At 38.1% G+C, this 13,111-nt stretch overlaps 1 protein-coding gene across 4 annotated transcripts in view; it reads left to right on the top strand.

The window, feature by feature from the left end:
- The window catches only part of MTMR10 (myotubularin related protein 10), a 55,638-nt gene that overhangs the window by 14,134 nt on the left and 28,393 nt on the right, over window positions 1-13,111 (top strand). The window contains exons 1-4 of one of the 4 annotated variants that reach the window (XM_042988265.1): window positions 3,455-3,492; window positions 6,868-7,004; window positions 8,791-8,863; window positions 9,543-9,685. In XM_042988265.1, the coding sequence (XP_042844199.1) occupies window positions 6,993-7,004; window positions 8,791-8,863; window positions 9,543-9,685 (228 nt within the window). In that variant the 5' untranslated portion in view covers window positions 3,455-3,492; window positions 6,868-6,992. Of the gene's footprint in view, window positions 1-3,454; window positions 3,493-3,627; window positions 3,829-6,236; window positions 6,264-6,867; window positions 7,005-8,790; window positions 8,864-9,542; window positions 9,686-13,111 lie in introns of those variants that run through there. The other 3 variants (XM_042988263.1, XM_042988266.1, XM_007095876.3) reach the window with 3 other exon arrangements.

Here is a 13,111-nt window from a genome sequence, read left to right as displayed (position 1 = left end):
GCTTTTTGGGGTCTTTAATGGCTCCATACAGATTTTAAGATTGCTTGTTCTGTTTCCGTGATAAATGCCACTGGAATTTTGATAGAGATTGCATTGAATTTGTATATTTCTTTGGGTAGACGGGACATTTAAAAATATTAATTCTTCCAATCATGGACATGAGATATATTTCCATTTATTTGTGTCATTTTCAGCTTTTTTTCATTAATATCTTCTAGTCTTCAGTATACAAATTTTTTACTTCTTTGGTTACATTTATTCCTGGGTATTTTATTCTTTATGATGTAATTGTAAATAAGATTGTTTCCTTAATTCCTCTTTCTGATAGTTCATTATTAATATATGGAAATATAACAGGTTTTTGTGTATTGATTTTGTATCCCACAACCTTACTGAATTCATTTATTACAGTTAGCAGTTTTCTGATGAAATCTTTAAGGTGTTCTTCTGTATATATGTATATATATCGTGTCATCTGCAAGTAGTGACACTTACTTCATTTTCAGTTTAGATGACTTTTTTTTTCTTACCTAGTTTCTGTGGCTTGGAGTTCCAGTACTACATTGAATAAAAATGGCAAGAGTGTGCATCCTTGTTCTGTTACTGATTTTAGAGGAAAAGCTTTCAGTTTTTCACTACTGAGTATGATGTTAGCTGTGGGCTTGTCATATATGGCCTTTATTATGTAAAGGTATGTTTGCCTCTGTATCTGCTTTGTTGAGAGTTTTTATTGTAAATGGATGTTGAACTTTGTCAGATTCTTTTCCTGCATCTATTGAGATAATTACACGATTTTTATCCTTCGGTTTGTTAATATGTATCACATTGACTGATTTGCAGGTGTTGAACCATCCTTGGATCCCTGGAATAAATCCCACTTGATCATGGTATATGGTTCTTTTAATGTATTATTGTTGAATTTTTCAGTTTGCAAGTATTTTGTTGAGGATTTTTACATATATGCTCATCAGGGATATTGACCTATAATTTTCTTTTCTTGTGGCATTCTCGTCTCATTTTGGTAATTGATCCAATTTATTGGCAATAATAGAGTCCCCAGCTATTACTATATTGCTGTCTTATTTTTCCTCTATAAGTCTGTTAATATTTTCTTTATATATTTCGGTGCTCCTATGTTGGATGCATAAGTATTTATAAATATTATATCTTCTGGTTGACCTTTTTATCATTGTGTAAAACTCTTATTTGTCTGTTATCACAGTCTGTTTTAAAGTCTATTTTGCCTGAGATAAGTAGAGCTACCCCACCTTTGGTTTACATTTGTATGGAAAATCCCTTGTTCCATCCTTCTTTTTCAGTCTGTGAGTCTATGATAGTTAGTGTATAGATGGTTCTTGGTTTTTTTTATCCATTCATCCACTCTATATCTTTTGATTGGAGCATTTAGCCCATTTACATTTAAAGTAATTACAGAGAGGTATATGTTTATTGCCATTTTGTTAAATTGTTTTCTGGCAGTTTTTGTAAGTTCCTCTCTGTTCCTTTCTTCTCTTGCTCTTTTCCTTTGTGGTTTGATTACTTTCTTTAATGGTAAGCTTATATTCCTTTCTCTGTATCTTTTGTGTATTTACTATAGGTTTTTGATTAGTGGTTACCATGAGGCTTGCATATAATAACTTCTGTCTATAAACAGTCTGTTTTAAGTTGATAACAACTTAAGTCTGATCCCATTGTAGAGCTCAACATTATTACTGTTCCCACCCACATTTTGTTTTCGAAGTCACGTTTTACATTTATCTTCTGTATCCCATAACTAAATATTGCAGTTTTAGTTCCTTTTATTACTTTTGTCTTTTAACCTTCTTAGTAGCTTTAGAAGTAATTAATCCACTACCAAAAAAGAAGTAACTAATCCCCTACCTTTACTATGTGTTTATTTTTTCAGTGAGATGTATTCTTTCATATGTGTTCTTGTTATTAATTAGTGCCCTTTCTTTTCAGCTTAAAGAAGTCCCTTTAACATTTCTTGTAAAGCCAGTTTAGTGGTGATAAACTTCTTTAGCTTTTGTTTGTCTGGAAAATTTTTTATCCACTTCTAAACAGTAACTTTGCTGTGTAGAGTATTCAAAGTCAAAAGAATTTTCAGCACTTTGAATATATGGTGTCCTCTCTTCTGGCCTGTGCAGTTTCTGCTGAAAGGTATGATGGCCTTATGGGGTTTCCCTTGTAATAGCAAGTTGTTTTTCTCTTGTCAGAGAGAGAGAGTCAGAGACAGAGAGGGAGACAGAGGATGCAAAGCACGCTCCGCGCTGACAGCTTAGAGCCTGATGCAGGGCTTGAACTCAGGAACTGTGAGATCATGACCTGAGCCAAAGTCAGATGCTCAACCAACTGAGCCACCCCTTCCCTTGTTGCTTTTAATATTCTATACTTGTTTTTATCTTTTGACATTGTAATTGTAATGTGTCTTGGCATGGGTCTCTTTGGGTTTCTCTTTTTTTTTTTTTTTTTTTTTTAAATATAATTTATTGTCAAACTGGCTAACATACAGTGTGTAAAGTGTGCTCTTGGTGTTAGGGGTAGATTTCCGTGGTTCATTGCTTACATACAACACCCAGTGCTCATTCCAACAAGTGCCCTCCTCGATGCCCATCTCCCATTTGCCCCTCTCCCCACCCCCCATCCACCCTCAGTTTGTTCTCTGTATTTGAGAGTCTCTTATGGTTTACCTCCCTCTCTCTCTGTTTGTAACTATTTTTTTCCCCTTCCCTTCCCCCATGGTCTTCTGTTAAGTTTCTCAAGATCTGCATATGAGTGAAAACATATGATATCTCTCCTTCTCTGACTGACTTATTTCACTCAGCATAATGCCTTTCAGTTCCATCCACATTGCTGCAAATGGCATGATTTCATTCTTTCTCATTGCCAAGTAGTATTCCATCATATATATATAAACCACATCTTTCAGCACAGAGCCCTTTGCAGGGCTTGAACTCCTGAACTGTAAGAGCATGACCTGAGCCTAAGAGCCACTCAGGCACCTTATAAACCACATCTTCTTTATCCATTCATCAGTTCATGGGCATTTAGGCTCTTTCCATAATTTGGCTATTGTTGAAAGCACTGCTGTAAACATTGGGGTACATGTGCCCCTATGAATCAACACTCCTGTATCCCTTGGATAAATTACTGGTGCAATTGCTGGGTCGTAAGATAGTTTTATTTTTAATTTTTTGAGGAACCTCCACACTGTTTTCCAGAGTGGCTGCACCAGTTTGCATTCCCACCAACAGTGCACAAGGGTTCCCATTTCCCCACATCCTCTTCAGCATCTGCTGTTTCCTGAGTTGTTGATATTAGCCACTCTGACGGTGTGAGGTGGTATCTCAGTCTGTTTCCCTGATGATAAGTGACATTGAGCATCTTTTCATGTGTCTGTTGGCCATCTGGATGTCTTCTTTGGAAAAGTGTCTATTCATGTCTTCTGCCGGTTTCTTCACTAGATTGTTTGTTTTTCAGGTATTAAGTTTGGTAAGTTCCTTATAGATTTTGGATACTAACCCTTTATCTGAAATGTCATTTGCAAATATCTTTTCCCATTATGCCGGTTGCCTTTTGGTTTTGTTGATTGTTTCCTTTGCAGTGCAGAAGATTTTTATCTTGATGAGGTCCCAGTAGTTCATTTTTGCTTTTAATTATTTGGGTTCCTCTTATTGGGAACTTTCTGAGCTTCCTGGATGTGGATGTTCATTTTCTTTTCCGAGTTAGGGAAATTTTCAGCCATTATTTCTTCCAATAAAATTTCTGCCCCCTTTCTCTTCTTCTAGGAGCCCTGTGATGTAAATGCTAGCTATTTGATGTTATCCAGTAAGTCCTTTAAGCTGTCCTCACTTTTTCCATTCTTTTTTCTTTTTGCTATTCTGATTTGGGTGGGTTCTACTGCCTTGCCTTTGAGTTGACTGATTTGTTCTTCTTTTTTATCTAGTCTCTTGTTGAACCCCTGGGAGTATTTTTGGTTCAGTTATTGTGTTCAACAGTTCTATGACTTCTATTTGGTACTTATAACTTCCATCTTTTTGTTGAAGTTCTCATTGTGTTCGTGTGTTCTTCTCCCCAGTTTGGTGAGCTCTTTGAACTCTTTATCAGGTAAATTACTTACCTCTATTTAACTAAGTTTTTTCTCTGAGATTTTATCTTGTTCTTTCATTTGGATTATTCCCCTGTTTCTTCATTTTTCCTCGACTCTCTGTGTTGGTTTCTATACAGTAGATGAAACAACTACGTCTCGAAGGAGTCTTCGAAGACTTGAAGTCTTGAAGGAGGGTCCTTGTATAGGAGGTGAACCTTATTGTTCTCCCCTACCCCAGTTCTTTGTTGTCTCTCAAACTGTCATGCTTGTCCAAACGGCCTATTATATTTCTAATAGCTTCCAGTAGTTTAGGATGTGCCAAACCTGTCAGTGTTCCAAAGGGGGGTTCTCAGCACCTAGATTCCAGCTGACTGGAAGCCAACCCTCTGGCATCAACTTTTTAAGATACGCAAATGTATATAGTCTTGTGGGACCACAAGTGTAAGCCCTGCTGGCCACCAGAGTCGGAAGATCTTTAGATGTTCCCTGAGTAGCAGTAGCAAAAATCAGGGCTCTAGACAAGTGAATAAACACTTTTCTGGATGACACTGGCAGGCTGAAGAAAGGCAGAGGGAGAACATCAAGATGGCCCCCACAAGGCTGCTTTCTTCGAGGGCAGTTCTGTAGACCACTAACTGTATGCCAACCTGAAACCTGCCCTTCAGGCCAAGGCTCTAGCACAAGCAGAGAGGTCTCCTTCATAGAAAGACTGAGGGTTTGTGCCTGTCTCCTGGCTGCACAGCGTCCTAGGGCTGGTAGTGTGCCAAAAGCCATCTCCAATTGCCACAGTTTCATGGGACCCAGGAATGTAAGAGCCTCACCAGAGCCAGGTGATCAAGGGATGTCCTCGGGCAGCAGCTGCAAAACCTGGGGCTCCAGACATAAAAACCAGGGCACCAGAGACATGTAAAGCTCCCCACTAGGAGACACTGATGCTGTGGAGTGCTGCAGAGGATGACCACAAAGACAGCGCCCACCCTCCGCAGTCGCTGGAAAGAATTACAGTCAGACCCTGGATGTGTCTGTAATTAGAAACCTGCCTCTCAGGCCGTAGTTGTGATGATTAGCTAATGGTCCTCCTTCACAGAAAGACTGTGCTTCTGGGTCTGTTGCCTCTTGCTATGCTCTGAGGGTAGCAGCTGTTCAAGAACTCTTTCTCTGTTGGTTACAGTCCTGTGACTGTAAAAGACCCAAAAGTGTAAATCCCACTGGCTGCCAGAGCCACATGATGGAGACCTGTCCACTGGCAGCAGTCACAAAAATCAGGGCTCCAGGCAGGGGCATGTGCTCCTTTCTGGGTAACATTGATCATTATAGTCCTGTGGGACCAAGAATGCAAGCTCCCCTGGCCTCCAGAGCCAGGCAGTCAAGAGGCATTCCCTAGTTGGCAGCCACAAAAATTGCGGCACCAGATGCATGTAAAAGCTCCCTTCTGGGAGATACTGGTGATGTGGAGCACAGCAAAGGGAGTGTGCAAAAATGGTGCCCACCAGTCTCTGTTTTGGGAGAATGTTCCAGCAGGCTCCTAGATAAGCATGTTAGAGTAGATGCCTGCCCTTCGGGCCAACGCTTTAATATAAGCAGGTGATCCTCCTTTACTTTAAGTCTGGGTACCATTGGCTGCCTCTGACCTGGGCCCTCGGGTGGGTGAGTCTTAAGTGTCTGAGCCTTTTAAGGGCAGCTTCTCAGATCTCTATCATCTTATGGGTCTTATTGGGACACAAGCCTCATTGGTTTTCAGAGTTTCTTGTTTTGGGGTCTTGTCTCTTTAAAGATTGCCTTAAAACTTGGGATGCCTGATGTGTAACATTTGAACTCTTTACTCTTCAGGGAGAGCCTCTGGGTTTTGAGTTCCATCCTCATCATGGGTCACCATGCAGGGATGCCCCACCTTCTCTTACCTGCTTCTATATGGTTTCGTTCTCATTTGCCCAATGTATAGCCATCACTCAGCCTTCAGGTGTTGTTGGGTTTTTTAAAAAATATTTTGAAATGTTTATTAATTTTTGAGAGTGTGTGCATGTGAGCAGGGTTAGGGCAGAGAGAAAGGAAGACAGAGGATACCAAGCAGGCTCTGCGCTGACAGCAGAGAACCCATTGTGGGCTTGAACTCATGAACCATGAGATGGTGACCTGAGCCGAAGTTGGACGTTTAACCACCTGAACCACCCAGGTGCCCTGCCTTTACTTTTTTGTTTTTTTTGTTTTTAACGGGAAATTATCTACATGTAGCTATAAACTCTGTTCGTGAGAGGAGGTGAGTTCAGGATCTTCCTACCTTGCCATCCTGAACCCTATTTACCAATAATAGATTACATTATTAATTTTTGGGTTAAACCCAAAGTCTGTTTCTCATCCCTTAGGAAAGGAGTCAAAGACATTGGTTTGGGATGTAAAATCACATGTTAATAAAACACAAATATTCCATCCAGTAATACTCTGAAGGAGTATAGTTTATTTCTTCTCCAGAATGCCTTTCAGTAAATGATAGTGGAAGGCAGTATCACATAGTATTAAAGAATGCAGGCTCAGTTTCAGCTTTTCTGGTTGAACCATCTCAGACCTCTAAGCTCTTTGTGCCTCAGTTTTTGTACTTATAAATGGGGGGCAGTCTCTTGCTGTTACTGGTACTGTTGTGAGGATGGAAACCCATGGTGCCTGGCTCCTGTAAGCGTCCCTTCTTACCGTCATCATCTGGAAGTAGTCCTTGTAGGCCACACAGTGACTAGACATTTTATGGTATAGTTGTAGCTCACACAATATTTTTTTTTTTAAAGGAGAAATTGTCGTAAATGAAGTCAACTTTGTGAGAAAATGTATTGCAACAGACACAAGTCAGTATGATCTGTGGGGAAAGCTGATCTGCAGTAACTTCAAAATTTCCTTTATTACGGATGACCCAATGCCATTACAGGTGTGTTTCATTTGTGTGTTGTTTAATTGTATCAAGGATTTGACTGTAAGGAGTACATATAATTCCGTAAAAAACAGGTGTGGAAAACTATAATAAAATCATTAAGGGATTAACAGTGTTGGGAATTTATTATATTAAAATTCAAAATAAAGTTTAAGAAGAATGTTGGGACTTGAGGAACAGAATTAGTGAGATGTGAGTCACCTTGGTTTTTATCCCCTGTGATTATTGCTTATGTATCCCTTTCAATAAGGGAGTTCTTATTTTCTTTCTTCCACATCTTAAACTGCTTTTAAAAATAAGATGTCCATTTTTTACTAGTCATAAAGAGAAAAGTTTATTTAGCAAAAAATTTTGTAAGTGCAACACATTTTATAGATTTCATAGTATTTTTAACTAATTCCTTTTCTGAAACATCAAATTCTAGTTTGAAATTTCAAAATTTCTAGTACAGTTAGAATGAAGAAAAATACGAGTAAATTTTTTCCTTAATCACCCTCTTGCCATTTTATGGTCTCACTGGAAAACAGTAGTTCCATATAATTTCGGTTTTTAAAAGTTCAGATGTTCATTTGATTAACTTTAAAATTCTGGACTTTTCCTCAGCTGTTCTATTTTGATGTGTAAAGTGTTAAATACTTTTAACCCCTGGATTTTTATTTATAATAGTAATTATTCTCTACTCAAATATTTGGATATTAATTATAAACTTTTGACTGAAGTCTTACTCTAGGTAAGTATATTTCATACAGTCATTCATTAATTTACCAAAATATTTACTATATATTTGTGTGTTTATTGCAAGATTTTGTAGGTATATTTAGACTAAAGGCATTTACAGATACCTAGTATATAGATACACTTGCTTATTTGGTTGTAGACTAGGTTTTCCCCTTTGTTTTTAGCTTCATTTTTATCTCTGGCCCAGACTTCACTGTAAATGAGATGCATATACTTGAAATAGCATACATCTGATACCACTAATAGCCAAATAAGCCAGTGCTCTACTGACAGCAGGTTAATAGTGTCAACTATGTTCAGAATTTTAAAATGAGTATAAAACATTTGTTCACAAGTTTAAAAAAAAAAAAAAGTTATAATTTGCCTAAAGATTATTCCCAGTAGAATTACTGCTCTCAAAAGAGTTACTTTTTTTTTTTTAATGTTTATTATTTTTGAGAGAGAGAGAGAGAGAGACAGAGTGTGAGCAGGGGAGGGGCAGAGAGAGAGAGGGAGAGCGGTCAGCACAGAGCCCAATGCGGGGCTTGAACTCACAAACCATGAGATCATGACCTGAGCTGAAGTTGGACACTTAGCTGATTGAGCCATCCAGGCACCCCAAAAAGAGTTACTTTCTAAAGAGTGATTTTCTGAAATCTCCTTTGTAAAATCAAAATCTGATGACTTAAGAGTCCCTTTTTCTTTAATATTTAATGACAGTTCAACCAGAACTAGACATGTAAATGGTTGCCTATGAAGTGATTGACAATATTATATATCTGAGGTATTATAATGATATTGTATTGTAGTGTACAGTTTAACCTCACATATAAAAGTTTGAAGAGAAAGGTGGAGAGAACATGAACACAGCATGCGTTTCTTTTTACGACTGAAGTGTGTTCTAAGATACTCTATCATTAGAATTGTCATAGCACTGCAAGCAAAAGCTTTTTATTCTTTTTAGGGATAGACATCACAGTTTCTCATCACATTTGAAAGTAAGGCTCTTATTACTATTTGAGGTTATTGGGAAAAGACTTAACATGAACATAATTTTTTATTTCAGAAATTCCATTACAGAAATCTTCTTCTTGGTGAGCATGATGTCCCTTTAACATGTATTGAGCAAATTGTCACAGGTATGTAGTCTTTACTCAGTCCATGAAAACTGATTCTTCTTAGGAAGTATTGCTTAAAGAATCAGATACTTGGGTTGGAATTTATTTCTATAGGTTTACTTCCCCCTCCCCTTTTTTTTTCAGTCCTAAGAACATTAATGAAAGAGAGAGAAGTCAATAAATTATTATAATTTTTTTTAACATTTATTTATTTTTGAGAGAGCGCTAGCAGGGGAGGGGCAGAGAGAGAGAGAGGGAGACACAGTATCTGAAGCGGGCTCCAGTCTCTGAGCTGTCAGCACAGCTGACACACTCACAAACCGTGAGATCATGACCTGAGCCAAGGTCAGACACTTAACCCACTGAGCCACCCAGGCACCCCATATTTTTAAGTGGAAATATAGCATATATAGCTTTTTGTGTTTTCTGAATATTTGTCCTCTCTTTAATTAAAATTTTAAGCATTAAATGTGTCTTAAGTGGTTTGTGCAAAGATCATTTAAAATCTAGTCAAAAGCAAAGTTAACACCAATATCCCAAAGCTCTAGAAGTTGTAGACAGATAGGACAGATTCCAGAGAAGCTGTGCTCAAATGGTGGGTAACTTAATTATTTTCAGTAATAATTTGTTCAAGTGTATGAAAGGCTGGGTAACAAGAAAGAATTTTTACACATTTTTTTCTTTATTTTTTCATTTTTAGTAAATGACCACAAGAGGAAGCAGAAAGTCCTAGGTCCCAACCAGAAACTGAAATTTAATCCAACAGAGTTAATTATTTACTGTAAAGATTTCAGAATTGTCAGATTTCGCTTTGATGAATCGGGTCCTGAAAGTGCCAAAAAGGTAATATTATTAAGCTTTATCAAGTTCTGTGTTTCACACTGTATTTACCAATATCAGTTCTGTATGGAAATTCTCCTTTCTCAGTTGCTCAGACTTTTTTTTAGGGGAAGTTATCAGATATCTCCTTAAGTAAAGTCAAAACCAAGAATGTTAATAGAACTATTTCCTTGGACTAATTTATGACTGTTTTAAAGTATTCTGTATAGTTGTGGGGTTTTTTTGTCATCAGCTCCTAATATACCAAAAACTGTGATGTGAAAATTAGTGTGTCTTTTGCATTAAGACCAGTACCAGCTGGTTTCTTTCTTGGTTAGAACTTTAGAAAATACCTCAGAACTTTATCAATGAACTAAAGGCTAGACTTAAGTTACCGAAGGGTTAAGTAAATATATAGTTATGGGAGACACCCATAGTCTTCAGTGCTGTAAAGAAATCATAGTGAATTAATTTGAGTGCTATTCACAGGAACAGCTAAAAACTAGGGACTTTTTCATTGGCTTTGTTTTTCTCTTGCCTTCTGGGGAATGTTTTTTGCCTACTCATGGAATAAGGTTCATGACAGAAATTCCTACTTCCTTCATCCCACATTTGGCTTTGGCCAACAAGTGAAGCTGGTGGACCTAATGCCCTACCAGCCCATCTATATGGTGCAGCAAATGCAGAGAATAATAACAGAATTTTCAGGAGAAGCCTGCTCCTACACATTGGGAATAAAGGAACAGTTTTCTTAGTGAAGTGGAACCTTCTTGCAGAAATGAGACAGCTTTTACACCACCAAAAAGTGGGTGCATTTGTTTTCCATGGTTGGTAGACTTACCGCAGTGAATTTTCTGATGATTTCAAAATGAGGCTATCAAAAAATTCTTAAGGCAGCTGTCTTCATACACTTTGGTGGTTTCTTCACAAGAAGGCAAGCATAATAAGATAAATGTCTGAAAGTGCTGGACCACTGGGACTAGATAATCGAGCAGGGTGATGGTGGACTCTGTGGCTAAAAGTTTTCAGAGGGAGTCTGTGAAACCATCTTCCAGCATGCTGCATTTTTGAAAAGTCAACTAGATTGCCTTTTTTTTTTTAAATGTTTGTTTTATTTTTGAGAGAGCGTGAGCAGGGGAAGGGCAGCGAGAGGGAGAGAGAGAATACTAAGCAGGCTCTGTGCTGACTGCGCAGAGCCTAATGCAAGGCCCAATCCCACAAACCATGAGATCATGACCTGTGCCGAAATCAAGGGTCGGATGCACAACTGACTGAGCCACCCAGGTGCCCCTAGATAGCTTTTTTTTTTTTTTTTTTAAATTTTTTTAATGTTTATTTCTGAGACAGAGACAGATCATGGATGGGGGAGGGGCAGAGAAAGAGGGAGACACAGAAAGAGAAGCAGGCTCTGAGCTGTCAGCACAGAGCCTGATGAGGGGCTCGAACTCACAAACCATGAGATCATGACCTGAGCCGAAGTCGGTCGCTCAACTGACTGAGCCACCCAGGTTCCCCATCCCCTAGATAGCTTTTAAAACCCCTTTCAGCTGTTCATTTCTGCAGGTTGTGATTTTGGCATTTTACTAATTTGAGATGCCCACTCATATATAGAAAGACTTCAGGCGTAATTAGGCAATAGACTGTATATAAAACATTTTAGCCGAGTTACTTTCTTGAGCTAAAATATATATGTGTAATTTAATCAAAGCATCAAGAATCTGCTTATGCAAACCTTAACTTCAGGATGTATAGCATTTCAAGAATAGGGACACCATAGAACTTAGGAGATTTAGTTAGGACAGGATTTTTTTTTTTTAGAAATTGATACAGTGGCCCAATATTCTTTCAGAAAGTTTCCTTTTCTCCCACTCTCAACTGTATTTTTCAGTTGACTCTATTTCAATAAGTGGAAATCATAATTATTTGGCTTTATTCTTGAGCCTTCTAGTATATACTTGCTGGTTATTTTTGATGTGTGAGGCAGAGTGCTTAGTTGAGAAGATAGAGTGTGAACAGCTGAAAATTAAATACTGGTAAAAAGTAGTGACATAAAAGATGTTTCCACATAAGTGAGTAGTTGCCAAATGAATGAAACAGATGAGTGTTCTGGAAATTCAGGATATCCCTTGTGCTGCTGGTAAGTGATGGAGGGGGCCGCATTGAACGGTCTACAAAAACAGCCTAGTCCAACTGTTTATGCCTTTTCCCAAGACCAAGTTTCTGGCAAAAATCCTTTTCCCCACTATCTTAAAATATTAAAAGGATGTAACCTCAGGCCTGAAGGAAATGCTCTTTTTGTCTTTTGTACAGTCATGTTGGGGGGAAGGGAGGCACAGGAAAAAAATTAGAGGCAGTAGGAATATAAATAAAGAATTTTTTCCCTAATTTACACATTTTCAAACACAGAGAGGTTAAGGCGTGTGCTGTTAAAGCTTACTGGCTTCATGAGTTAAAAATGAGAATTCTAGCATAATTCTTTTATTTGAAGTGAACAAGTTTTCATCTAAAATTAGGTAACAGTTGGAAAGTTACAGCTTGACTATATCTCCCAGAAACTTTGCTAAATTTTCTCTGGAAATGCTCTGATTTTTTAAGTTGTTTTAGGATGCACGTTTTAAAATGCAGTGTTTCAAGATGCATGTTCAGAGTTCTTTGGTGGGTAAACCACTGATTAGCTTTGAAATACTAAAAGCGTTTATATTTCTGTTTGAAATACAAGATCTCAGAATGCTAAATTGGTTCACATTTTGTTAAATGTTGCTCTATAGCCTTCTGGTAGTCTAGTTACTGTTGCCTAAATTATGTTATGACAAAATTAGATGACATTGTGCTACTGCATCCATTAGCATTCTTCATTATCCTTGGTCTGTCACAGGTAAATAAGGATATTTGGGACAGATCTGTATAAACAAAAAAGGAGGGGCGCCTGGGTGGCGCAGTCGGTTAAGCGTCCGACTTCAGCCAGGTCACGATCTCGCGGTCTGTGAGTTCAAGCCCCGCGTCAGGCTCTGGGCTGATGGCTCGGAGCCTGGAGCCTGCTTCCGATTCTGTGTCTCCCTCTCTCTCTGCCCCTCCCCCGTTCATGCTCTGTCTCTCTCTGTCCCAAAAATAAATAAAAAACGTTGAAAAAAAATTAAAAAAAAAAAAGAAAGAAAAAAGGAATTTGATAATGCAGAATTTGGACACCTAGCCTCAAAGCAACTTGAAGTCACCATTTCCTTTTGTAGAACCTATGCTCAAAACTGAGGGACAAAAAATATATATATTTTTCAATGATTTATCACTTATAAAATATATATATATATAAAGATGGCAAGTGAAATATTTGTCCTTTGTCTCCACTTTATTCTCAGAATACGTGGTGGTGAACTACTTGTTCAGGCATACTTTCTAGAAGTGAAAATTCAACCCATCTATAGATTTTAACAATAAGTTGGCCTTTCCTGAACT

Source organism: Panthera tigris, chromosome B3 (genome assembly GCF_018350195.1).
Source record: "Panthera tigris isolate Pti1 chromosome B3, P.tigris_Pti1_mat1.1, whole genome shotgun sequence".
Classification (NCBI taxonomy): domain Eukaryota; kingdom Metazoa; phylum Chordata; class Mammalia; order Carnivora; family Felidae; genus Panthera; species Panthera tigris.
This window is presented reverse-complemented; position numbering and strand designations above follow the sequence as displayed.